This window comes from Lissotriton helveticus, chromosome 9 (genome assembly GCF_964261635.1).
Source record: "Lissotriton helveticus chromosome 9, aLisHel1.1, whole genome shotgun sequence".
Lineage (NCBI taxonomy): Eukaryota > Metazoa > Chordata > Amphibia > Caudata > Salamandridae > Lissotriton > Lissotriton helveticus.
This window is the reverse complement of record NC_136070.1, coordinates 969,416,248-969,444,193: the sequence shown is the minus strand read 5'-3', so window position 1 is coordinate 969,444,193 and position 27,946 is coordinate 969,416,248. Positions and strand designations below refer to the sequence as shown.

The 27,946-nt window shown below is 44.3% G+C and overlaps 1 protein-coding gene across 2 annotated transcripts in view; it reads right to left on the bottom strand.

Moving 5' to 3' along the window:
- Window positions 1-27,946, bottom strand: part of SLC38A3 (solute carrier family 38 member 3) — a 342,163-nt gene that overhangs the window by 93,711 nt on the left and 220,506 nt on the right. For both annotated transcript variants that reach the window (XM_078661256.1, XM_078661257.1), the window contains 3 exons: window positions 19,317-19,390; window positions 10,020-10,112; window positions 9,533-9,614 (listed from right to left, as the gene is read on the bottom strand). In XM_078661256.1, coding sequence (XP_078517382.1) covers window positions 9,533-9,614; window positions 10,020-10,112; window positions 19,317-19,390 — 249 coding nt within the window. The remainder of the gene's footprint in view (window positions 1-9,532; window positions 9,615-10,019; window positions 10,113-19,316; window positions 19,391-27,946) is intronic.

Here is a 27,946-nt window from a genome sequence, read left to right as displayed (position 1 = left end):
AGTGAGATTTTTGACTTTGACTCTGACAGGGCAAAGCCGTCCAGAGACAGCTCACTTTACTAGTCCCACTGCTGCAGTTCTATATTAAAGACCTGAGCACATGGGCTCTTACAGGGAATTCTATAGAGCAGAAATAGCTGGTGCCAGATAGCACTGACAGGGGCTGGGCCTGGTGGGTTGGATAGTATATGTCAGTAGAGTAAGTCAGCTGAATGTGCCCGCCCTCTGCACTGAAGCCTGCCAAGGTCTGCTGTATTTTTCCATGTCGCTGCCCTTCCCCATTCATTGGTCGCTATTTTTACTCCCCTCTCCTCGCTCTCACTGCACGTCTTTTGAAAGCGTGAACTAATCAACTTCATATTTCTGGGGCCAGAGACTTTTTAAGGCATGGACAGAGTGGGCAATGACTGTCCCTGGGCCCCCGCCTTTCAGGGGGTTCCCTGATAGCGTTCTCAACTGCCTGCCAGAGTCAGGTGGGTTATGCAGACCGTCCTGCAGGTACTGAATGATATTTAAACATAGATATTTTTTAATACCACAGGGCATATGTAGGAAGGCGTTTGCGATTCGCAAATTCCGGCGTTTGCAAATTGCAAACGGAGTTTTGGTATGTAGGTGCCACTTAGCAAAATAAGGAATCACAAAAATTGCGATTCCTTATTTTGCTCAAGCATTTAAGGAATCGCAATTTTGCGATACCTTAAATGCTATGTAGGGGTGCCTATAAAATTGCGATTTTGGCTTAAGGAATCGCAAAATACCACCTACTTCAAGTAGATGGTATTTTGCGATTTCCTGTCAAAATGCATTTTTTTTTAAATTCAAAGTGCCATGTGGCACACAGACATGCCCTTAGGGCATGTATGTGCGCCACATGTACTTACAGGCACATTCCATGGGTGCAACAGGTGTCCTTTGGACACCCTGGTACCCTTGGAATTGCGATTCTCAAATTGCGATTTTCTCATAGAAAATCGCAATTTGAGAATATATCCCCATTCATTGCTATGGGCCTCTTGGCCCATAGGAATGAATGGGACACTCATTCCTTAATTGCGATTTGCAATTTGCTAATCGCAATTAAGGAATGTTAGAGATTCGCAAAAAAATTGCAAATTATTACCTACATTTCATTTTGCAATTCTCAAATAGCGATTCCTTAAAAATCGCTATTTGAGAATCGCACAATGGAAATTACCTACATATGCCCCTATGTTCTTTTAATTTATTTTTAGCAAGGATGATGTGTGGTTGGTCATTACAGAACGTTTGTAGTGAAATGTTGTGCCTATGCTTTCTAAAGACATTCAACAGACATACACAAGTTTAGTTTAGATCGAAACAGTACCTCACTTATGGCAAAATCACAGGCATCCCATCATTATAGTGCAAGGGTGCCTGCACTGGGGCATGGCTGCACCACGTGCACGATCGCATGGAGAGAGCAGAACTGGGCCAATTCTTGGGGGGTTCAGCTATCCCCAATTCAAGCAATGCAGCAAAGAAACTTCACTTACTGCTCTGCGTTGCATCAAGACTCTTAGTAAATCTGTCCTGAGTTTTCTAAAGTCAGGTCCTGTAACAGTTGTACTGATGCCAAAGACTCTACATAAAACTTTACAGAGCATACAAATGTTTAAAAAATAAATACTTACAGATAGCATTAAATGATCCTGAGAAGGCGTCAATTCATCCCATTTTATCTTAAACAAATTCCATTCATAAAAAAGCCCTTTTAAGTTTACTGATGTTCAAATCTGTCTCCTATGTTTGGCAAACTCTCATTGTAGTTCTTGTTATTCAATTTGTTCATGTAAATTGTAGTCCTTATTCCTTAACCAGGAATTCACACGGGGAACTGCATCTTGGAGGTGTGTGATTGGTACCACTTAATTGTCGAAAAACAGGTCTACAGTTTGTGTTAGGGCCCAGTGCCCCTGTGTGTTCACTGCTTGTGAACTAGCCTATGAGGGCATGAAAGAGCTGAAATTGGATAATAACTTAAAAGATGTTCTGAGCAAGGGCCCAAAAAAATGTTTGGCCCAGTGTTCCTTAAGAAGTCCCTCACTAGGGACCTTCTCGAGAAGCCTACAGATGAGTGAACGTGAAAGTAAGCATTTAGTAACATACTGACCACACGCCCTGTCTTATTTCCCGAAAGAGCGATGGTTTTGGTGGGGTCGGTGAAAGCATCCGCAGGGGCCCACTACTCAGTTCTATTAGTACTCATGTAGAGGTTTTCTACTGGGCTTTGAGAACTTTATCAAAAATAAGTTTGGCTGCCATGTCATATAACTGCCAATAAACATGGAGTCGCCGTGTGACATTCTGGTTTCATGCCTCATCAGAAGGCCACAGGGTGAACAAGCACATTCATACAGTGAGCGGGAATCACTTGCGCACCATAGATTCACAGCTCAGGTATGAATGCTCTACTCAGCTGGCCTCAATCAAAACCTTCCCAGGACACAATTGTGAGTGCAGTGCACAGCTGGCCTCCAATCAAAACCTTCACAGTACACGGGAGCAAGTTATTGGTTGCTGTACAGGAGCTGTGACCACTTAGGCATCGCAGGTGGTCCACCATGATGCCTCTTTTCCCCTATAGACTCACACAGGGCAAAGCATTACTTGGTTGGCAGGTCTGGGGTAAAACATTGTACAACAGCTAGGGGGTCTCTTTGGTGAAAAAAGACACCACGATGCTGACCAAAGGAAAGTGTGGGCAAGCATTCAATGCAAAGTAAGGCGATATGTCCAGCAGAGGACTGGAAACGGTGTCGTATTACAGATGGGTGCCTCTTCATTTTGTTCTTATCTTGTCACATTTGCTGTGCATTCAAAGACAAAGGCCAAATGACAGGCTCTGTCTTCCGAGGGAGCTTGGTGGTCACTTTTCTTTCTCTGACTGCAAAGTGAGAGGATTTATGTGACAATAATCTGGGGGGGGGGTGAAAAGAAAGCTTTACTAGAACACAACAAAATGTAAATGTCTGTAAATGAACTGTGCACATATTTCAGAATATATGAATTTGGAAAGCACGATTGAAGCACATTTGTTGGTACTTCTGAAGTGTGGTGGAAAAAAATATTTTAATATTATCATAACAAATCAATAGACTTGTGATGCCATTTCCACACATTATTGTATAATTGGACCAGTAAAACTGTATGTCTGTTCAAATGTATTGGTCATTTCAATTGGAAATGTGTTGTCCCTAATTGCAGCATTATCATTTGTGTGCTGTAAAATGTTATTAATAAAACTGTATGTCTGTGCTGTGACACTCTACTCCACTCTATTCCAATCTACACCACTCCACTCCACTCTGCACCACTCTCTGCCACTCTACTTTGCTCCACTTCACTCAATGCCACTCCACTCTCTGGCCCTCCACTCTATGCCACTCCACTCTACTCGATGACACTTTAACCAAGCCACTCTATGTCACACACATCTACTCCATGCCAGTCTTTGGCACTCCATACCACTCTACTCTACACCACTCTAAGGCACTCTACAACACTCTGCTATACACCACGTCATGCTACACCATTCCACGGCGCTCAACTCTATGACACTCCACTCCTCGATACTCCACTCTATGACACTCTACTCCATTCCACTCTACTCCACTTTACTCCACTCCACTCTACAACACTACTCCACTCTACAACACCCCACTCTATGACACTGTATTCCATTCCACTCTCCTCCATTTTATGACACTCTACTCCACTCTATGCCACTCCACTTTATGACATTCTACTCCACTTTATGCCACACTACTCTACGGAACTCTATGCCACTTCACTCTACGACACTTTAGGCCACTCTACGACACCCTATTACAGTCTATGCCAGGTCAATCAATGACACTCTATGCCATGCCATTCTACGACATGCTACACCACTCAATTCTACTGCTCTCTACGCCACTCCATGACTCTCTATAACACTCCACTCTAGGTCGCTCTACAATACTTCACTCTACGACACTATGCCACTCAACTCTACCACACTCTATATCCCTTTACTTCACACTGTTCGACATTCCAAGCTATGCCCCTTCACTCTAAGACACTTTACTCCACTATACGATACACTACTCCACTCTACTGTAGTTCACAGCACTCCACTCTATGCCGCTCCACTCTACTCCACTCTATAACACTTTATTCCACTCTACAACATTTTACTAAATGTTATGCTACATCACTCAACAACACTCCATTCTATACCCCTCCACTTATGTCACTCCACTTTGACACTCTCCTTCACTGTACACCACTCCACTCTACACCAATCTAGGCCACTTAACTCCAGGCCACTCTACTCCACTCCACTTTACTTTGCGTCACTCCATGACACTCTGCTCCACTTTATGCAGCTACACTCTACGATACTCTACACCACACCACTCTACTTAACTTCCTCTATGCAACTCCAAGCTACCTTTCTCCACTCCATTCTATTCTATGACACACTACTCCACTTTGCTCCACTACTCCAACATACGACACTCTACTACACTCTATGCCCCTACACTCTAAACCATTCTACTCTACACCACTCTACTCTACACTACTCTACTCCACTCAACTCAATGACACTCCACTCCAATCTACTCCAGTCTACTCCACAACACTCTACTCGACAATACCAGACCTGAAAACTTGTGAAAAAGATACATTGTGTGAGGAGGAGGTTGGGCCTTGAAGGAGGACTGAGTGCCGAGCATTGCCTGAGACACTTTTAAATGCACCTCCAACAATGCTCCTCCCACCACCATCCAAGCCAGTCAACACTACAAAGCTTTTGAGGTTGCCGATGATGTCCTGGGGCGGTTTCACACCTCGTAATAGACATTGGGTAAGCCGATCCTCCAAATAATTAGCTACAAACCTGCTAGCTGCAGCCATTTCCAGAGAATTGTTTGCTCACTGTGTGATATCAGTTCCTCAGCATGTGACCGTGTGATGGGAGGCGATATCATGTGACACTCGGTGGCACCATGTGAATTGGAGTGTCTGCAACACTCCACTCAACAAGACTCAACTTCACTTTAGTCCACAACACTCTACTCTATGACACTCCAATCTATTCCACAACACTCCACTCTATGGCACTACTCCACTTTACGACACTCTACGTCACTCCACTCCACTCTCCCCTACTCCACTCAACACCACTCCACTCTACTCCACTCCACAACACTCTAGGCCACTCCACTCTATGACACACTATGCTATTCCTCTCTGTGACACTCCATGGCACTCTCCTCTACATTAACTTTTAGTCACGCTGAACAGAAGCCATATTGGTGTACAACATGGCTGGCTAAAATACATTAGCAAAAGCCATTAGCGAGGCCTTTTGGATTTGCCAATGCTTGTTCTACATTCCTGCTATGCTCTGATCCTGAGTGAAAATTCTGCAAGTCATTTGGGAGCCAGCTAGTCTACAGACCACCACCTCTGGCTGGATTGTGCTTATAAGTATACAGCAGTGCCTCATCACTTTGCCTCAGTGAGTTCATCACCACATTTTACCTCAGGCGCTGCCTGCAGATTCTCAGCTCTATTTTAATAGCTGGCACTGAAGCCTACACCTCCTAGGTCTCAGTCTCCTCTATATGTAATGTTTTGAGCAGAACAAAATATGTGTGGGTAATTTTCAAAATGTCATAATTCTGTTGAAAAATTGCAAAATATTCAAAGTCTGCAACGAACTATGAAGTCTGCTGAAAACTATCAAATCTGTGCTTTCTGCAGGAGAATCACATTGCGGATTTGGAATGTCACTGGCAATGAGAAATTTAATTAGTCGATGAAACTGCTTAGTGTAGACTCATGAAATCCAAAGTACTACTATGAAGTTAGAAGGAAATCCTAGAATTAATTTAATTGGGTCTGGCAGTAAGATGCTATGGCTGCTTTCCAAGGCAGTAATATTTTCTTTAATTTTAGCTGCTTCTAACAAAATGAAAAGCTATTGTGCATGATTTGACCACGAAATTGAAGCAGGAAGGTGACATCAGCAGTGAAATTGGCTGGGCTTCAGGCTTAGACTTATGGAGTTCACAGGCCTGGTGGGAAGTGAGAAGAAAACCCCAGAATTTTGTAAACAGGGATCTGGAAGGAAGATGCCATTGTTGATGCAAGAGACAGTAACATTACCTTTCATTTTAGAATGTTTTTCCAAAAAGAAAAATGCAACTATCTTGCATGATTTTACCAAAGCATTGAAGAAGTAAATAGCCATGAATGGTCTTAAAACTTGTAAGTGTTACCTGGTACAGCAACATTTATTTTAGGGCTGTTCTGTCACTGTAGTGCCCAGAGTGCTTGGCACCAAGTGTGCAATGCAGGAAAGTATAATTAAATGACATGTCTGATGAGTTGTTCTGTTCCCCATGCATGATTTGTTGGTGACAGCTATTTCCTCGTTACTGATAATCCCCCAGAGACATGTCGTCTCCCAGCCCAGGCTACCTGCAAAATCTCACGTACACGACTGAAGCCATCTCCCGAGGGTCCACTCTGTGGTTTTTCTGGTTTCGTGGGGGGTGTTGAGGAATTAAAGAGGGTGTGAGTTAGGCTGAAATCCAGGCCACAGCAGTCCTTGCAGCCAATGTCAACGCGCTCGCCTGGATGTCGGACAAAGTCCTTACAGTTCGAAGTGAGCCTTGGGGACATCAGAGGGAAAGGGGGGGACGTGGCCTGAATTAGAGTATGAAATGGAGACGTAAGACACAGAAAAATCATGTGCAGTCCAGTCAGTCAGAAGGCAACCATTTACTTCTGTAAGCTTACTTTTGCTGTGTAGCCAGGCCTATGTGCTGTGATACATGCAGTGAGATGAATACAAAAATAAAAGTAAATAAAAAGTATATATATATATATTTTATATATATATATGTTCATTTATTTATTGAGTTTTTCAGAGGAGCATAGGCTATGTATTTTTCTGACATATAAGAATGTGATACACTGGAAGAGGAGACCCCAGAGGGGTCAACCTACCGCAATCAGCCCAGAAACATGAAAATAGAAAATATAAGAATAAACAATACAACTCCAGCGACATCATGCGCCCTCAGTAGGTGCGGGAGAAAAATACATCAGTAATAATAGTCATTACATTTCCCCAATGTGGGGCAGGAGGCAGGGGGGAGAGCGGAGAAGTTAGAGATTAATATTGGGGTGCCCTTGCAGAGCTGATGTGGTTGGATAATACTGGTATTGAGAAAGTGTTGCAGGCCTAGATTAAGGTGCTTTGACAGCTATTTTAGGGAAGACATGACTAGAATAGCAAGAAGGTGTTGCAGGTCAGGAATGGTGCCCATTGGCAGAGGCAAGTGTAAACTATAAATGAGAACTGAAAGAGTTCTTCAGGAAGTGGATTGAGATGGACAGCAGAGACGAGTGGACGCTCAGTAACGAAACAGCCGGGACGCTAAAGGTATGGCTTGAGCTGCTCCGGAAGAGCTGTGTACAGACGACAAGGTGAAATACAATGGGTATGACAGACTGGACTTGAGGTGCACTTGCAAAGCTGCCATGCGTGGAACAGCAAACGCATGGGATAGGTCAGGGATGGATGTACGACGTTACGACGCGTTCCATTACAACGCGTGCTTTCACAACGCGTCCTTTACAACGCAAGTCGTTACCACGACTTGCGTTGGGGGCGCGGATTGAGAATAGTATAATTTACTATTCTAACACCAGTCCCCGTGGACACTAGGGAAGGTGTTGGAATAGTAAATATACTATTCTTAATCCTCTAGCGCCCTCCAGCGCAAGTCGTGGTTACGACTTGCGTTGTAACGGACGCGTTGTGAAAGCCTTGCGGAGTAAAATCCGCGTTGTAAAGGATGATCCCCATCAGGGATATGTTCCATAGGCAGAAGTAAGTGGGGCTTAGGGGCATAGGTGGAGCAGCATGAATTTCCCCAGGACAGGAACAGCAGAGGGATTTTTCAGGTGCGCCAAAAAAAGCAATGCTCAGCGTGAGTGTTTGGTAGATGTGAAGTGGTGAACAACTTCTTTGATAGTGGATGATGAAGGTGGGTTTTGTGGACCGGGGCCTGACAAGGCTGGTGTAGAGCTCAAAACCTGGTGATTCTAACCACAGAGAACTACAGACTCTCAATTGAGGTTTCTGTTAAATTTCTATGAAGACAGAAAGGCTTTATTCTTACATTGATAAAGAATTTCTCCATTTCTAACAGGGAGAAGCTTATGGAGGACCCATTATAATTCCAAATAGTAGTGCTCAAGCATGATTGTGCATTGTGGTTTAATGCAAAGCCCATATAATGGAACACCTCCTGTGTAAGACACCTCCTGTGGAAGACTATGAGCGCAGTCAAATTCCACAAATGGTTTTGACCACCTCCATGAAAGGCACAAAACCAAGTAGCAACACAGGTGAGGGTTGCCTTCAGCTTCACATTACGAATGTAAGACTATCAGTTATGGAAGGCTGCTCTCCCTTTGACTTGATGAAGATACATACATGAAATGACGGATGGGTCGAAATGTTGACGATTGAGCTTTTTGACTACTAATTCTTTATGGTGTTTTGTACTCAACTCATGAGTCTTTTTAAGTGAATAATTGCACTACATTGTCAACAATGCCTTTGGAATGTTATTTTTCTTCAAAGATACCAGTTCACTTTTGCACCATTGGCATTTATCATATTCACCTCACTTACTACATTGTTTTCAAAGTAATTAATAATCTGTTTAATTGCAAAATGTACTTGCCATAGAAGCCAATGATTATTAGGCTTCTCCAGAGTGAACCTTTGGGCCTTATTTACAAGGTCTTGTGACACTTTTGCGCTGCAGTTGCGTCACTTTTTGTGACGCATTGGGAGCGTAAAAGTGCACCATGTTGCGCCCTGTTTAGAAAGTGACGCATGTAAGCAGATGTGTCCATTTGTGAAGCCCTGCACTACATTATGCCTGCGTCAGCTATAATGTATGCAGGGTGGGCGTTCCCCGTAAAAAGACTTGTAGAAGTGGCCCAGTGAAATCTATCAGATTTCACTCCACCACTTCTAGGACGCCACTGATTCAAAATGTTACACCTGCCTCAAAGCAGGCATAAAACTGACGCAGGCACATTTAACATGTGACTTGCCATGTGTAATGACAAATTGCTGAAGTTGTGTCACTTTTGCGACACACTCCAGCAATGCATTATTACTGCACCTACAGATACGTCAGAAATACTGGCGTATCTGTAACTCCTTACGACATAGAGTGCCATACATTAAATAAGGCACATCCATCGTGTCGCAAGGAGGGCGCAGTGAACACTGTTGCATTGCTGTTTTCACGCAGCGATGCAACAGTTTTCATAAATGAGGCCCTTTGTTTCTTTTTATGCATGTTCAGAGGGTTTCAGACTCTGTATGTGTACTACCGAGACAGTAGCAAGGGGACTCGAGTAAAGTAGAAGAGTTTGAAGCACCCAAATTAGGGTACATGGGCTTTAGATGTTTGCAAATACTTACGACGTTTTCTCCTCCAGATTCAGGAAGGTCTGGATGACAAGAGGCAGCTCCGACTTCACAATGTAGAGGTAGCTGGACATAGCTGTATGAAAAAGAGAGGGCTTGATGCACTCAGTAAACATCACCTACTACAGGCAACACAACAGTCTATATACATCACTCCCCAAGAAACAAAGCCAGAAATCTAATGTAGGGATTTAGTCAAACAAGCCCATCCAATCTTTGGGGCTTCCTCCTTCTCCAAACAGTGTCTTCTCAGGGGTCCATGACTCCAGCAGTGTGACCATGCCAGAGCATTGTCCACCAGCAGTGAAGTGTCCTTAGAAAAGTGCCATGCCACTGCTGAAGGACTGCAATCACCCTCTGGCAGACAGTGCTATCATACACCATGGGTGTGCACTTAACTCTGATCTTGCCTGCATTTACCACTGACACCTCTATTAACCAATATTGCTAATGTGTTTTCCTGTTAATGCACGTTTCTTACCCCCAATATTCTGCAGCGTGATTGCAATTGCAGCCGCTAGTTTTCCAGGGAGGCCAAAGGCCCTCATCCCCAGCTCCTCATAGGCTCTGATTCCTGAAGGGCGAAAAAACAGCAAATTTCCACACGTTATAATCAACAGCGGACAGGTCCTCAAAGCCACAAACACACTCAAAAACATCAGCAGCTTTAAACCGCAATGTGACGGTGCAATGGTGTTCAAAGAAATTTTTCGCAGGACATTGTTATTTATTCTTTTCTATGTAAACATTTATCTGCATTATACCAAAGCAATGTGTTGAAATAAATGTAACTGAAATACCATTATATATACTACAGAAAGTGTTAATTACACACATTTTTGACAGGACGTTTAAAATGCATATATCTTAAAGTTGTTACTTGTTGCACTACAGACTAACATTGAGCAGTGGTAATAAGTGACTTAACCACACTTGGACTCTCTGTATGTCAGAATATCAAGGGCAAAAATACAGACCTCCCAAAATATTGTGCTAAACATATTGACTATCAGAACATTGTGAAATTAACTAATTAACTACATATAGGTTATGACTCAGAATCTAGCGGTGCTGGATATGGATGCAACATGGTAATCATGTCCTTTATTATTATAAGTGAAAGTAATTTAAAATGACTATTGAAACTGACCTCTTCTGCTGATGATTCATGTGGTTATACAAAGGAACAAGCATTGGCAAAGCTAATCGGTCTGGAATTGGCTTCAAGCCCTTTGGCTTGTTTTGTATTGTCATGGTTTTCGTAAGACTTTATTTTTGCAGGAGCTTTCAGTCTCTCCCCAATACAAACACGAATTGGCCTAAAGCAAACCATTTTTTGGGTCTCAAAAAGCATAGATAGTCGTAGCAGTCTCTGGCACTCATGGGAACTACTTTGTGTGTGGCTGTGCTTCTTGTGGAAGAGCAGAATGCTATCACTCACAGTGAGGTAAGCGAATGACAAAAGTGGGCTGACCTATTTCCCCACTCTCTAGGATGCAAGTCTTTAGAAGAAAAATGTGAATGACACAACAACAGGCTAATGGACGACAAGGGCTGGCTGAAAGATCCAATAAATTAGTATATTAGATACAATTCTAGTAAAATCAAAAGTTCTTAGTTAATAAGGGAAACTACAGGATTATCTCAGCCAGAGTATGGGGATGATAACAACCAGTAAATGTGTATGTTAGGGCTTTAGCATGTTCTAATTGGGCAGGTTCCCTGCCCTAAATAGTAACTGTAATTTTTAAGCTGAGGCTAACAGACAGCACACGCTATCTGGTTGCAAAAGACCTATTATCAGCTTGCCAAGATCTTATAGTGAGCTCAATGCCATCCCATTGCTTACTTAGGTTGGCATTATTTTCACGATCATTTGCTTGCTTCGTTTTTGATGGCTTGCCCTTCCCATCTTGTGTTTCTTTCCCCCTTGGAGCATAGCTGCTTTACTTGCATCTCTCTGCCAACTTTTACGGAACTACTTTTTTCTTTTTGCTCCATGAGAGTGCATGTGTTTTGCTCCTATCTCCCATGTGTGCTTCTTTCTCCCCTACTGCTTTATGTTGCTCTCTTTTTTCATGTGCTTCTCTCCCCATCTGGACTGGGTGTTGCTCTCGCTCAATTGTGTGCTTCTGTGGTGTTCTCTCCATCTTGTGCTTTGCCATCTGCCATCTGTGCATTAATTTTACCCTTCCTACCACCACCAACACCCCTTCACCCTTACCCTTGCAATTCCTGCAGTCATAGTTTTAAAATTTGTGCTTTTGCTCTAAAACATGTAGGGCCTCATTTACGAGGCCCTAGTGGCACTTTTGCGCCACCAGAGTGTCACTTATTTTGGTGCTCCGGTGGCGTAATGTGCCTAGTAAATATATGGCCAATCTCACGCAGAACATTGCGTGAAAGGGGTGTTCCATGGGTGTTGCTGTGTGTGTTCCTACGCAACATCCATAAAATCTGAAACATTCCCAGACTTATGAGGAATCGTAAACCTGTGAATGCGTCAGATTCTAATGCCACCGCAGGGTGGCATTTGGGAGGCGCAACAAGGAGAAATATTCTTATTTCTTCTAGTTTTTTCCTCCTTCTCTGTGTGCTACATTCTTTAATGAGGCGAATACCATAGCGTTTTGTTTTTGACAATACTGCATAACGTCCCGACACTGTACAACACCGCCAAAAACATTCGGCAAATCCAGTATGTTCAAAAGGTGAAACCTGCTGGTTTTGTCAATGCTTGTATGGATTTTGCATAGATAATTTCGCCCATATTTTCCATCTTTGCCTTCCCTTTCCATATCTACAACGAATCTCGCTGAAAGATGGATAAGATAAATGGAAAATAATGATTTGCAATATAGCTGCATGCCCAAGAGGGGAAACCGTACTGACATAGGCGCATTTGTAAAATTCATGATGTGGCGCTTGGAAGGCTTGAGGCAACACAGTAAAATAATGTAATCAATTTGTCTCTATTAATGAGTTTTTGAATAATTAATGAATGAGTAATATTATCGTTAGATTGTGTAACTACATCTGGCTCCCCTGTCTTTTTAATATGGTTTTATTATGAATATTGTAAAGTCTGTGTGTTTTGTACGATTCTAATTAACCGCACAATAAAAACGATCTGACTTGATCTAAATGCCCCCAGAATAATAAAGAGGGTATTTTGTGAATAACATCATTATATATCTCAAACCCCAGGAGTGGATATAATCAAAGCAGCATTCTGGGATGCCTGTTATTGGTGATTGATGAGGGGACGAGGGGGATCACTGAGTGAAGAAAGTAGTGTTTTCCTCTACACTGGGTGGCACCCTTAGGGCTGGTTCCTCTTGAACCATCCATTGGTCCTTTTTGACTAAAATTGATAGTGAGACGCTCCAGGAGGGGCGACTGACTGCACTGACATCTGCGGCTTTGAGGCAACATGTCCAGTATTGGTAACTGGGAAATTAACCTTCAGGGCTAGCTTTTCAAAAGACAAATATAAACATGATATGATTACCAAGAACAGACCCCCCCCCCCCCGATGACATACAGTGGATCAATTTCTTAATTACAGTCGCTAGGTTACCAACAAAGTGTAATTGTATTGAACTCTACATGCCAATCAATAATGTATTGTTGACAAATGACTGGCTACGGTCTCTCGCTGGATACCCGGTGTGCTACTATAGGATGATATTTATAAAAGATGTTGAATCAGGAAAGAAGGGAGATATGACACAAAGACCCAATGACCAGGTAAATATTCCAAATAATCCCCTAATTTCATTGGCTGAAAGATAAATCACTTAACCGTAAACCGGTCTGCACTTCTTACCCAAGGTCACAACTATTCTATAGCACTTGTAACAAGGTGGGTGGGATATCTGCCGAACACTAAGGGCCAGATGTATCAAAGGGTTTTACCAATTTTGTGTCTATGGGAAAATGTGTTCATACATATGGCCCTTAATCAGGGCCAAGTCATACTCACTCATACACCAAGGTTTGCGAACTGAGCCTGTTAGCACCACACTAGCCATCTGACTAGCCAAAGATGGGATTTCTTCTTCCCACTTATCGTTCTCTGTTCTACAACAAGATGAGTAGCATGGAAGCCCATGTACTTTACAATAAGGTTCAGTCAAGTCACAGGTTTCACAAGGACGCCTAAGATGCCAAAAATGCCATCTCTCCAATTGAAGACGAAAAGGCCTGTGTATTACTGGCCAACACCCCTCAATAGTACGGAGCACGTCACCCAAAGGTAAGGCAGCTTTTATAGCAAGGCAATACTAAGTGCCACCTGAAGCATCATTAGTAGAGGGCGCTGGATTGCGCCTAAAAGTAGTGTGTGTGGCATGCAAAAATCCTTGCACTGGCCCAAATATGCAATGAATGTTACTGGCGAATGTGAATGTTTTCAGCGGTTGTGCCAGGGGAAAGGATTACTAAACGAAAGTGAGAGAAAGTAAGAGGGAGAGAGAGAGAGAAAGAGAGAGAGAAATAAAGAAAGAGAGAGAGACAAAAAGAAATAGAGGGAGGTAGGGAACCAGAGGCAAAGGAAGAGAAACACCAGGTTATGAGAGAAACAAAGTCAGTGAGAGAGCGAGATAGGCAGACAGAATGAGAGAGAGACAGCACAGTGAAAGAAAGAAAAGGAAAGCAAAAAAGAACCTAAAAGAAGAGGAGCAGGAGAGAAGAAAGAATTAGTGTGTGTTAGCGAGAGAGACAGCCTTGAAACACAGGCTTAGCGCTAAAACTATTTGTCTCCGGGATTCAGCCATCATCCTCTTAGAGGCTTGTTGTCTTTGTAGCAATCTGCAATACAAATTAATATTCTCCCAGTCTCTCAAATACACAGAGATGTTTTCTGCTAGCAAATATGTGCAGTTTGGATTGGGGGTAACTCACACCAAGGATTGACACAGAAGATACCACATTCTTTGGTCTTGGTGGTCTGTGACCAGCAAGCATCACTGACACATCTCATGCGTGCAACCTCTAGAGTCCCTATCTTCAGATTCGCAGCCATTGGTAGCTTTCTTTCTTTATCCCTTGCTTGGCTTGTGCATTGTTCCCCAGCCATTTTTCCCTAGCTTTCTCTTAGCGTGGTATCATAGTGTCTTTTGCCAGGGGGTTGGGTTCCACAGTGAAATCCTGAAATCACCGCGAGATGCTGTTAATGTTGGGTTTCCAGGTGGAGAAGCCCAGTGGATGTTCCATCAGCTAGGGAGTTTCTATGGGTAGGCTCTCGAACGATCACGTAACATGAATGATATTTACTTGTTGGACCCTGGTGATTGTCCCCAAAACTCACATTGCTGAATGTGTGAGGAGGCAGAAGATTTGTCCACGTGGTACCAGAAGATGGGACGGCCCTCAATTACAGAAGAACCAATCAGTCATTTCCAAACAGATACTGACCGTGGAAACCACTTTTCACATTTCCTGAAGCAGGAAAAATACTTTGTTAAATTGATATCTATTAATAGAATCGTGTGTCCGTTGGCTCAGAGTAGTAACAAACAATGAAAAACAAAGCTAGGAAAAGAAGGTAACGGTGGCAGAAACGGAATATCAAATTTTTCCGAACGCAAACCAAGTTTCAGTTCTATCAAAAGGGATTAGATGAGTAGAGATGAAGCTCATATATGGAGTAGGAAATGAAAAAGCATAATAAATAATATAAGTACAACAAATGATTTGGCTATTCCTACTCCAGACCAGGAGGAAGGCCAAATGACAGATAATGATATACATATGTGTGTGTGCATTTACTTACATGATACAATAAGAACATGAAAGGGATAACCGTGGTAGGAAGCACTAGCACTAGATTTAAAGAATGAATTCAAGGAAGAAAAGCATCGTTTATTCGAAGGACAAAAGAAAATTATGCAGGATGTACAATGAGTATCCTAAGAAATCCCTCCTAGCCTTAAAAAAGACACTGAAATATTATTTGAATGGTTGTGCTGTGTGCACTACCTTCACAGTCATACTAGCGCCAGGACAAATATTTTATGAAGGATCATTGGTAAAAGGTTTGCAATATTATTATTCTAAATCTAGAAAGTTAATCTCAATTTTATCTCCATTTATAAGTTAGTGCAACTTGGAATCACTACACGGTTGATTGGTATGAAGGCCAATGTAAAGAGAGAACATTTTGGCCTCTTCCACAAATTTGAGAAGAATATGGATATATGTTGGTGGTTTTGATAAGAGTTTAACCTTGCTCTGATGTGGAGTATATCACTTAACAGTTTTCTGTTTGCAGTATTTGCATTTATCGGCGATAATGGGCGTATCATGAAAACAGTTTTGTGTTTGCGGTATTTGGCTTTGATGGCGGCAAAAGTTGCTGATTGTTTTTTTATTTGTTACTACTAGAGTGCACAGGGTCCTGGGCTCAACATGCCACTGGAATCAAGCTATCCTGGCTGATGAGGGGTGAAACCCCGAAACCAGTCCTAGGATGCTTGTTTCCGGTCCTGGGAGGACCTGGCTTGGCAGTTTGGGCTGGACTTTTCCCATGAGGCACAGGGTCAAGGCTGATTTGCATGTGGCCAGGTCTAAACTGGGGTGGCATGGTGAGCAAATGAATGATGGATTTAACTCAGATCTCTTGACTGGAGGTGAATGTTTTGATTTGTTCTGCATTCCATCCATCAATTGTGTGTCTTTCACAGGGTTCTGAGTGCCAGAGGAAATGTAATATTTTGCTAAATAAATTAAAATCCCACAGGCATGCTTTATCCACACACATGTAAATACCGTTAACAAAATTCTATTTACATGATACAGAGGATACTGCTGCAAAATTCAAATATCGCCTACACCAAACTGACATGCCGTTGGAGTTTTTGATTGCCACACACTGGTCGTTATAATGAACTGCCCATTCATTCCCATACAACCGATGACTCCTGATACCAGCCTCATTAGAATTCCAAAGTCTGCAGTTTTCCCATTGGCACACTTGGATAACCTTAAGTTATCAGTACCCTGGTATCACTAACTCTGGGAACGGGGGATTCAAACTTATTTCCTAGACCACTCGTAATGAGGGCCAGAGTAGACCAATCTGTGGGCTGTGTCAGTGTTAGACCAGACTTGAGGAGAGCCAGTGTTTGAATGATTTGGGATTGCAATAAAGAAATGAGTGAAGGATTCTGAATGGGAACCAAAAATCAAAGGGTTGAAAGGAAGCAATGGCTTAGGCATGATACATATATGATGAGAGTGAACAAAAGAAATAAATACAAATAAAATGTTGGGATGTAACATTTGGAAGCATAGCGCATATGTTAAAAGTATATTAAAAGGAGTAAAAGAAAGAAGCACTCTATCAAATGCTAAATATAGAAGACATAAGAAACAAATTTATATAAGTACTAATTTGGGGAGGATGACAAACTTGAGCTCATAGGGCTGTTGCACCTTTAAGGGTTTTATTGCTGAAGAAGTCAACTTAACAGAAGGGGGTGCAGGAGCAGAATTATGAAGGGAAATTACCACAATTCAACACAGAGAACTCAGGAAGTACTTATAAAGCTGTCTGTCACCAGGGATATCTAGGCTCTGGGGTACTGAATGCCTTAGCCAAAGAGCCAAGTCTTGAGCCCCTTCCTGGCGTCAGCGAGTGAAGGTGAGGTTCGCAAGTGGTAGGAGGGGGTCAGGTCGCTCCAGGACTTGGCGGCAAGGTAGGAGAAGGAACAACCTCTGCTGCGGCTTTGACGGATGCAGGGGATGTGTGCCAGGGCAAGAGAGGCGGAACAAAGCTCTCTGGGGTCAGTGGAACATCAGGGCGTGGTTGATGTGTGTTGGTCCGGTGTTGTGGAGGGCGTTGTAGGTGTGAGTCAGAAGCTTGAAGTGGCATCTCTAGTGGAAGGGAAGCCAATGGAGAGTTCTGAGGTGTGGGGAGGTGCTGGTTCTTTTGGGGAGGTTGAGGATGTGTCTGGCTGCAGTGTTCTGAATGGTCTGGAGGTGTTCGAGGAGCTGTTTGGTGGTTATGGCATAGAGTGCATTGTTGTAGTCAAGTAGACTGGAGACGAGGGCTTGGGTAATCTTTTTTCATGCAGAGCATGGGGAAGCTGTGGAAGCAGGAGGAGGATACAGTGTTGACCTGTTGCTTTATGCTGAGTTGGCTGTCCAGGACGATGCTGCGGTTGCGTGCATCGTGTGACGGGGTTGGCGTCAGGCTGTGAGCGGTGAGCCACCAGGTGTCGCCCCAAGGGGAGGTGGTGTTTCCAAAGATGAGCGCCTCCGTTTTGTTAGTGTTAAGCTTCAATGAATTGGACCTCATCCAATTGGTGACGCTGGACAAGGTGTTCTGGAAGTTGGATCTGATGGTGGCGGGTCTTTCATGAGGGAGAGGATAGCTGAGTGTCGTCGGGGTATGAGATGATGTTGAATCCATGGGTGCGGACAATGTCGGCTAGTGGCGTCATGTAGGTGTTGAAGAGGGTGGGCTGAGGAAGGAGCCCTGGGGGGATGCCACATATGATGCTTTTGGGTTCGGAAGTGAAGAGTGGCAGGCGGATCCTTTGTGGTAGTCCAGTGAGGAAGGAGGAGATCCACTTGAGGGCATTGACCCGGATACCAATGTGGTGGAGTCTGGTGATGACAGTGTGGTGGGACAGGGTGTCGAATGCTGCTGAGAGGTTGAGGATGATCAAGGCTGCAGTCCCACCTTGGTCGAGGTGTCTGATGTCATCTGTTGCTGCGGCAGAGCAGTGGTTGGATTGGAAACCACATTGGGAGGCGTCAAGTAGGTTGTTTTCTTCCAAGTACTCTGTGAGCTGGCAGTTGATGGCTTTCTTCAGGTACCTTGGAGGGAAATGGGAGTAGCAAAATGAGGTGGTAATTCTTGAGTTCGCTGGGGTCGGTGGACGGATTCTTTAGGAGCGGTTTGACCTCAGCGTGTTTCCATGCTTCGAGGATGGTGGCTGTAGTGATGGAAGAGTTGAGGATGTCTGCTAAGGTGTTGCTGATTTCTTTCCTTCCTAGGTTGTATATGTCTCAAAACCAAATTATTTCCTCACACTTAGCATGCAGGATATTCTGTCCCAAGACTGACTAATATGTGTTCAAGGCATGTAATACTTATTGTCACTGGATAGTATACCGCGACATGAATGGACAGTGAAAATGCAGGTTTGACAATCTCTAACGTTTTGTTGAGATAAACAAGCCTTGTTAAATTAACCCTCATTTACCTAGTGTTTTGTGACATTGTTGACCATGATAATGCTTGTGAGACCTTCTTCAACATACTGATGTATTAGAAGACCTTGTGAAGCAGCCCTCCCTTCCATTGACACCAGCATTATGACATTATTGCTCAGTGATAACACTAATTAAACATTCATTAAACGATTACTACCATATTACTAAATATTATTACCATAGAATCTTAGGGAAGTTGCATACTATTGGATAGGATACTGTTACATCCTCAGCCACTAGAAATGCTGCTACGGCATGTTTTAAGGTAAATTACCTCATAATTTGTTAATGCATTGTAACATCACCAGCCCCTGGTTCTGTTTTGTATTCTTTTGTCATCAGGCTATGTTAAAGTTGATCCGACTTTACTCGATGTGATTACATTTTAACACAAGCTTTCCTAATCTTCCTTTGCCTTTGGTTCCACAAATTAATCAGCAGAAACATTGCTAAGCAGGGATGTGTGATTCAGGCTGAACAATAACACAGATTGTGGATCCTTCAAGACATTTTATAATATTTAGCTTTTTGTATTCTCTCAAAGAGCACTTACCCACAATCCCTGAGGATTTCAGCAGCAGGTGGATGGAGTAGCTGGACAGCAGTGCCACAGCGGTGAGGAGGAAGCTGTAGGACAGACAGAAAGGAGAGTATCTGGGTAAGAAATCATGCTCTGTACTGTTACACACATACTCACAAGAAGCAGAAAGGGGATCATCAGAAAAGAGGTAATCAGATCTCCTTTGATCCTCACTCTTGCAGGTCTGACATACAGACTGCAGGAGTGGTTTTTCCATTTAAGCACCAAGGAAAGACTTTACACCAGAGGACACCGCTAGTGCAAATTAGTGTGCAAGTTAGATAAATGAATGAGCCAGGTCCATCAAAATCAGTCGCTCTATGGTGTTCTTTCCCTCTCAGTATAACAAAAATATTGCATGACTACATATCTGAAGGGCTTATTTACAATTTTAATATGGGAAAAAGTGATGTACCGGTGGCACAAGAGTCTTGTAAATAAGCCCCTGAGTTTACCTTAATTTCCCAAAACACTGGTGAACTCACTGTGCCGTCCCGGCCTGCGCCTTCCATTCACTCGTTTACTCACAAATTTCAATATAGCACCAGAGGGTAAGTAATAGGCAAATTAGATATCGTGATCTCAGCTGTTAAGACTGTTGTGATCTTATGCTTGCGTATTTCTTCTTTTTTCCCTTATATTCACTGTGCCAAGTCTAACCATGACCATATTTACTGTATTTCTAACCCTTGTGTACTTGAACTTCTGCCTAGCAACCAAGTCATTTCTTCTTCACTTGACCATCTTTGGATCCTTCTCCAAGGTCACCTGTTTCTATCCTTTGTCTCCTGCAGCTCTGAAATGGTCCCTAGTTGCAGGGTTCTTCCCCATTGTGATTCTTTGTACAAAGCATTATGTCTGCCATGTCAGCATGCACGACTTTATTCCTGAGCTTTTATTTCCTTTGCTTTCTGTCATTTTCTGGTGGAACACTTGTTCCTGTCTACTCCCAAATTGTGTTTAGCCCAGGTATGAGACTTGCCCCAGTACTCGTCCGTTCCATCTGCCTACATCAGTCTCAAGGTTGCGCTTCACTTCATTGTATGTTTTTCTGTCGTTGCATATGGCCTCCCATTCTGGTTTTCTGCAGCAATGAAGAATGCTTTACTGCAGCGTGAGTAAGATATAAAGACACATGAGAAAGATCTTGTGAATGCTTCACTGTTATTTCAGATATGTAATATGCAAGCAATCGCATCCAAAGATGCCACTCCTATGTTGTGAAAACCACGGTCAGATACCATGTCCACTAGATGCCAAATTAGTGGTCCCCAGCTTCAATAACCCTAGCTATTACTGCATGTTGCTGATAGTCCATCATGGAATCAGCCAACACTACACACTGTACCTGCTTCTGGCCATAAGTGCAAGTCTGCAAAAGAGGAAGTGGAATATTTAGGCCATACCATTTCAAGAATGTGCTATCAGCCCAAATTCAAGGTGGTTCAAGGAGACATCACACACCAAGAACAAAGAATGATGATGTGGAAGCATTATTAAAGACAGATATGACATTTCAGTGGATGGAGGGTGTAGTGAGCAATTTAAGGAAATTATAAACTGCATCATTCATGCAGTGGCCCTCTATTCCTATAAGCCAGGAGATAAAACAATAGTGGTTGCTGATGCAAGTACATACAGCTTGTGGTGGGCTTGATACAGGAGAGGGATGGCACAGAGATAATTGTGGCATTTGCCTCAAATCTCAAAAAATTCCTTTTCCTGAGGACTAACTTCCCTGGGACCCCAATGATACTGCCTTTGGCTAAATCAGGTGTCTCCAACCAGTTGATCGTGTGCTACCTGTAGCTAGTAGAAACCTTCAGAGTAGCTCCCAGGCTTGAATTAATTTTGATCTAAGAACTGTAATAAATAAGTGTTGTGTTTTCCTTTTCAAGTTAAGGAAAGGCTATGTTTATTTTACATTATTATCAAACTGCAGATAGCCTGATAATGAGCAGTCTTCCCTAGATGTATGACCCAGGTGGGTTACAGAGGTTAATAACTGAAGCACTGAGGTATTTGAAATGAAATGAAATGAAATGAAAAAGAAACTTAATTAAGCGCACTGTGGCCGAGCGGCTTCCTGGCGCTGGGGGGAAAAAACGGATTCTACACTGCAACCGGAGGGACTAACCGGGTAAGGCCTGGGAAAAAAGAAAAGTTTTTAATGCCTTTCGGAAAGCTGGGTAGGAGGGGATCGATCGAATGGATAATGGAAGACTATTCCAGAACTGAGGGGCCAGAACCGAGAAACGGGTGCCACCGGTGCGGGCTTTACGGTAGCGGGGGACTTGAAGAAGAAGTTGAGAAGATGAGCGAAGGGTGCGAGAGGGAGTGTAGGGAGTGATCAGAGAAACGATAAAAAGAGGGGCGGAACGAGTGAAGGCTAAAAAAGCTAGGCAGGCTAATTTAAAGGAGGAACGAAAGCGTACAGGAAGCCAGTGAAGGGACTTGAGAACGGGCGTGACGTGGGAGAATTTGGGGAGGTGAAAAATAAGCCGGGCGGCCTGATTTTGGATGGCCTGAAGCCGGCGCATCTCAAAAGCGGGGATGCCAGAATAGAGGGCATTCCCGTAGTCGAGGCGAGAAGTGATAAGAGCTGTAATGATAGATTTGAGGGCATCGGTGGAAAAAAAACGGGAGATTTTGCGAATGAGACGGAGGGATAGGAAACAAGATGAAATTACAGAACTAACTTGGGAGTGCATGGAGAGGTCATTACTGACCTTGATGCCTAAAGTGCGAGCAGAAGGGACTGGAAGAGGAGGGGTACCGAGAGAGAGGGGCCAGTAAGCAGGGGACCAGGGATTGGAGGAACCACCAGTGAGGACAAGCTCCGTCTTGTCAGGGTTTAGTTTGAGGTGGTTCGTGATCATCCAGTCTGAAATAAAAACTAAGGTGGAACTGAAGAAGGAAGAAGAATCTGGAGTAGAGAGATCGAAGATGAGCTGGAGGTCATCAGCGTAGTTGTACACGGAGACCCCCAGCTCACGGAGGGAAAAAATAAGGGGGTAAATATAAAGATTAAAGAGAAGAAGGGAAAGGGAGGAACCTTGGGGGACCCCACACACAAGAGGGCGGGGAGGAGCGGAGAATCCGGCGAGCTGGACTGCCTGGGACCTATCCAGAAGGAAGGACTTCACCCAAGAGAGTGCTGCCCCCCTGATGCCGGCTGCGCTGACACGGTCGAGAAGAATGGCATGGTCAACCGTGTCAAACGCAGCCGACAAGTCGAGGAGCACCAACGCCTGGGGGAGATTGGAGTCGGCCCTTCCCTTAAGCTCGTCCAAGACAGCGGTGACAACAGTCTCGGTAGAGTGACCCGGGCGGAAACCCGCCTGGTGGGAAGCCAGGAGGCCATGCTTCTCAATGTGTGAGGACAGGCAGGAGGTGACATGGCTTTCCACGATCTTCCCCAAATAGGGAAGAAGGGAGATGGGCCTGAAGTTAGAGGGTGAGGAAGGGTCCAGGCCAGGTTTTTTTATTATTGGGAGAACAGTGGCAGCTTTGAAAGAAGAGGGAACAGATCCGAGAGCCAGAGATGAATTAAGGAGCGTAAGAGGGGGTCCAGGAGAGTGAGAGAAAAGTGTTTGAAGGATCCGAGCTGGCGCACAGTCAGCTGGAGATCCCGACTTGACTTTGACGAGCAGATCGGAGAATTGGGCCGCAGAGATAGGGGGGAAGTGATCCAACATAAGAGGCGGGGGGGATGATCTGGGTTTGAGAGACTATGGGAATGTTAGCTTTAATAGTGGTGATTTTATCGATAAAGTAATTGTTGAGTGAAAGACATAACGAAAGGGATGGGGCGAGGTTGGCATTAGTGCGATCAGATGTGGCAAGTTGTTTTACAAGTGAGAAGATCTCTCGGGATTTGTTGGAAGAACGGGCGACTTTTTCAGAGAAGTAATCTGTTTTCGCCGCGATAATGGCTTTTTTGTAACTGTTAAGCAGTGATTTATATTTGATACGGAGAAGGGGACAATAATTATGCCTCCAATGGCGCTCCGATCGCCTAAGATTAAGTTTGAGCTCTTTAAGTTCACTAGTGAACCATCTGTGGGCCTCATGGGGCCGCACAGATTTGATATTTTTAAGAGGGGCGACGAGGTCACAGGAGGAGGATAGCCAGGCACGGACAGCGTCGGCTTGATCTTCCAGGGGAAGGTCCGTTATGTCAGGTACGGTGGAAGCTAGAGAGGAAGAGAGAAGGGAGAGATCTGTCTGGTTCCAGCGGCGGGCAATCTGGTTTTTGGGGAGAGGGGCTTTTGTGTAAGAGGGAAGGGGAATGTTAAAAGAAATTAAAAAGTGATCCGACCAGAGACAAGGAAGGGTGGAGAGAACGGAGAGGGGACGACGCAGGGACCAAATTTGGTCCAAGGTGTGACCTTTAACGTGAGTGGGTGAAAAAATATAAGGAATAAAGTTTAGGGACTGGAGAGTAGCAGAAAAATCTTTGGAGGCTGGACTCTCTCGGGGATCGTCAGGCCAGTAGTTGAAGTCCCCTAAAAGGACAACTGCAGAGTTGTTCACTGCCAAAGTGGCCAAAATGTCTTGTAGTAGGGGAACAAATTGAGGCATGGGCAGAGGGGGCCGATAGACAAGGACAAAAGTGAGGGGGTCGACAAGATTAGTGGACCGGGCGACCAGGAAATCCACGTTGGGTATAGGAGAGTGGTCAAGAAGCTGAAATTTCAGCGAAGAGCGAATAATCATGGCCACTTCGCCGCCGGTTTTACTGGCCGGGCGGTCCATGCGAAGGGCATAGTGTGTGTCAGGAAGAATGGCTAAAAGGTCGGGGAGTGAGTCGGAAGAGAACCAGGTCTCCGTGAGAAAAAGATAGTCGGGGCAGTCTGAGGATAGGAGGTTCAAGAGTTCAATTTGATGCTTCACTGCTGACCGGGTGTTTAACAGAAGGGCCGAAGCTGCGGGGGGTGACGGTGTGAGAGAAGGGGCTGCCTGATGAGCCGTCAGAGAAGAGGTGGGGGGAGAGGAAGCGGTGGATGAGGTTGGACCGACAGGCGCAGAGATGCCAAGTGAAGCAGTGCGTGCGACTAACGAAGGAGGGACAGGAATGGGAGCCATAAGTGCGGATAGCTGAGCGGAGGTATATGACACAAGTTGGCCAGGATCCGTGGCCCCTGGTCCCGGCCGGTCGCGGACGGGCGCAGACGGGCTTGCCTTAGGCGCGCCTTCGGCGCGCAAACGGCGCGCCCGCTGCGCCCGTCCGCTGCGCGTACGGTGGAAGCACATGATAAGTAGGGCTAAAGAGGGGCGTGGCCAGAAAGAGTGGGCGTGGCCGGGGGAGCGGCCGCTGAAGGCGGCGAACAGGGAGTCCTGGGTCCGCTGCAGCGTCAAGCTCGGCTGCGCGGGAAGGCTGTGACAGGGAGGGGTCCCTGGATGCAGGTGAGGGTAGGTTAAAATAAAGCGCTAAGCGAGCGCTATGCTAGCTGAGTGTAATTAAAATAAATCAGGGCGTTAGCTGGTACTCCCGCGGAAGGCAGGGGAGGAATCCGTCTGTTTGTTTGAGCTCGTATTCAGCTCCTTATTAAAGGTCCCAAAGGGGCATGGCCAGAAAGAGTGGGCGTGGCCGGGGGAGCGGCCGCTGAAGGCGGCGAACAGGGAGTCCTGGGTCCGCTGCAGCGTCATGCTCGGCTGCGCGGGAAGGCTGTGACAGGGAGGGGTCCCTGGATGCAGGTGAGGGTAGGTTAAAATAAAGCGCTAAGCGAGCGCTATGCTAGCTGAGTGTAATTAAAATAAATCAGGGCGTTAGCTGGTACTCCCGCGGAAGGCAGGGGAGGAATCCGTCTGTTTGTTTGAGCTCGTATTCAGCTCCTTATTAAAGGTCCCAAAGGGGCGTGGCCAGAAAGAGTGGGCGTGGCCGGGGGAGCGGCCGCTGAAGGCGGCGAACAGGGAGTCCTGGGTCCGCTGCAGCGTCAAGCTCGGCTGCGCGGGAAGACTGTGACAGGGAGGGGTCCCTGGATGCAGGTGAGGGTTGGTTAAAATAAAGCGCTAAGCGAGCGCTATGCTAGCTGAGTGTAATTAAAATAAATCAGGGCGTTAGCTGGTACTCCCGCGGAAGGCAGGGGAGGAATCCGTCTGTTTGTTTGAGCTCGTATTCAGCTCCTTATTAAAGGTCCCAAAGGGGCGTGGCCAGAAAGAGTGGGCGTGGCCGGGGGAGCGGCCTCTGAAGGCAGCGAACAGGGAGTCCTGGGTCCGCTGCAGCGTCAAGCTCGGCTGCGCGGGAAGGCTGTGACAGGGAGGGGTCCCTGGATGCAGGTGAGGGTAGGTTAAAATAAAGCGCTAAGCGAGCGCTATGCTAGCTGAGTGTAATTAAAATAAATCAGGGCGTTAGCTGGTACTCCCGCGGAAGGCAGGGGAGGAATCCGTCTGTTTGTTTGAGCTCGTATTCAGCTCCTTATTAAAGGTCCCAAAGGGGCATGGCCAGAAAGAGTGGGCGTGGCCGGGGGAGCGGCCGCTGAAGGCGGCGAACAGGGAGTCCTGGGTCCGCTGCAGCGTCAAGCTCGGCTGCGCGGGAAGGCTGTGACAGGGAGGGGTCCCTGGATGCAGGTGAGGGTAGGTTAAAATAAAGCGCTAAGCGAGCGCTATGCTAGCTGAGTGTAATTAAAATAAATCAGGGCGTTAGCTGGTACTCCCGCGGAAGGCAGGGGAGGAATCCGTCCGTCTATTTAACTCTAAAATAAAAGTCCTTCTCAACTCATTATTGGAACATGAGAACAAAATTATATTTCTGAATGCTTTTAAATGAGGGAAAATGAAAATAAAGAGTTAACTTAATCATTTACTCATTTTAATTTTCTCCCATTTAAAAGTGTCACACTGACAAACAGCAAGCATCTTGCTCCCAGTTGCAGGTAGACACACTGCCATATTTATAACTAAAAAAATACAGCCATTTTTTTGCACTTTAAGATTCTCCCATTTAAAAACAAACGGTTGTATGTTTGTGCTGTACTTGTAATGTTGCCACATATAGTGGAAGGTATGTCCAGTGCCACAAGTACGTACAATACAATACAGGTTCCCAGTTACCCAAACACATATATTACATTCATTCAGACGCATGATCATACATCCTCACAGACTATGCACTCATTGATGCACATGGCAGCCCTATCATAGTCCCCTTTGTCACAGTATTTTGTTTAAACCATAGCATCGGGCTCCATGGACATTCAGTTTACAGTCATTAAAGCTAGATGGGGGGTGTCTGGTAATAATGTACGAGTTGCTTGGCCTTCAGTAGCTCACAATTTTCACTGATCAGAATAAGCTCTTATTACAGAAAAGGTTGGAGATGCCTGGGCTAAAAGGACATTAACTAAATAATAGTATACACTAAACAAATTAATTGCAATAACTGACTGACTCGGTCTCCTTATTATACAAGACCATTCATATTTATTTAAATAAAAACAATATTGTTAAAAACAATAGTGTATATCTTTTATATATCACATATTCTGCACAGACTAAAAACATTCATTAACAAACAGTGATAAAAAACCGATATCTTTGAAGCAAATTTTTCTCTAATGCATCTATAATATACTCAAAATCAATAATGTACGGAGTGTTTTAGTTTCAAAAACCATATTAAAAAAGCTCTGTCCAATTGTATTACAAAGAGGCCAAACAATTCGGGCTGGACTATTCCCATGAGGAACAGGGTCAAGATTGATTTGCATATAGCTGGGTCCAAACTGAGGTGTCTTAGGGAGCAGAAGAATGATGATGGATTAAACCCAGATCTGTGACTGGGGGGTGAGTGTCTGAAAAGTTTCAGCACTCCGCCCATCATCTTATTGTGTTTGCAATTGTATTGCAATCAAAGATTAGAACACATTAAAGACTCCTTCTATCAAGATACATTAAAAACTATGTATCAAGAAGATCCTGTCGATGCAGAGTTTTGGCAGTGCTTGAAATGGTTCACAACACCCTCTTTAGGACAACCTTAAGTTAAAATGTATACACATATTCTTAGTCTTCCACCCAATATAGTTTCACTGACCGAGGATACTCAATGGTTCACTTGAAGGTCCACTGGACTTTTTTTTTCTATTACAATGTGGCAGATGTATTTATAATACCCCATTCTGGTCACCCGGAGGGATGTATTGTGGCGTCCTCTCAAGCTCCTTTTATGGAAGGCCCAACTTTGTTTATTATTTTGTTGCAAAACCTCCTCCTTCTTATCATTTTCTGATAAAGGATAGCTTTCCTGTGGTTAAACTGGTCTGTTAGTAATCCAGTGTCAGACATTTGTGTACACTTCTGAATCTATATGCAAGACGAATGCTAGATTCACAAATAACTGAATCCTGTGCTCCATGAGTGATCAATCACATAAGATACAATAAAGCTAGGTTATGCTGAATAAATTTCCTGATTGGGCTAAGTAGACGATAAGCATGGATATATGTGTTTTGTTCTTTGATAAAGGTTTGACAGGAAGATATGCCATTGTGAAGGGGTGACAGATAAAATGTAACTATAACATTATTAAGTTTCGCCATCACAAAAATGAGACAACTACTTAAAGTGTTATTAATGATTCATAGCATAGTTTATTTTTA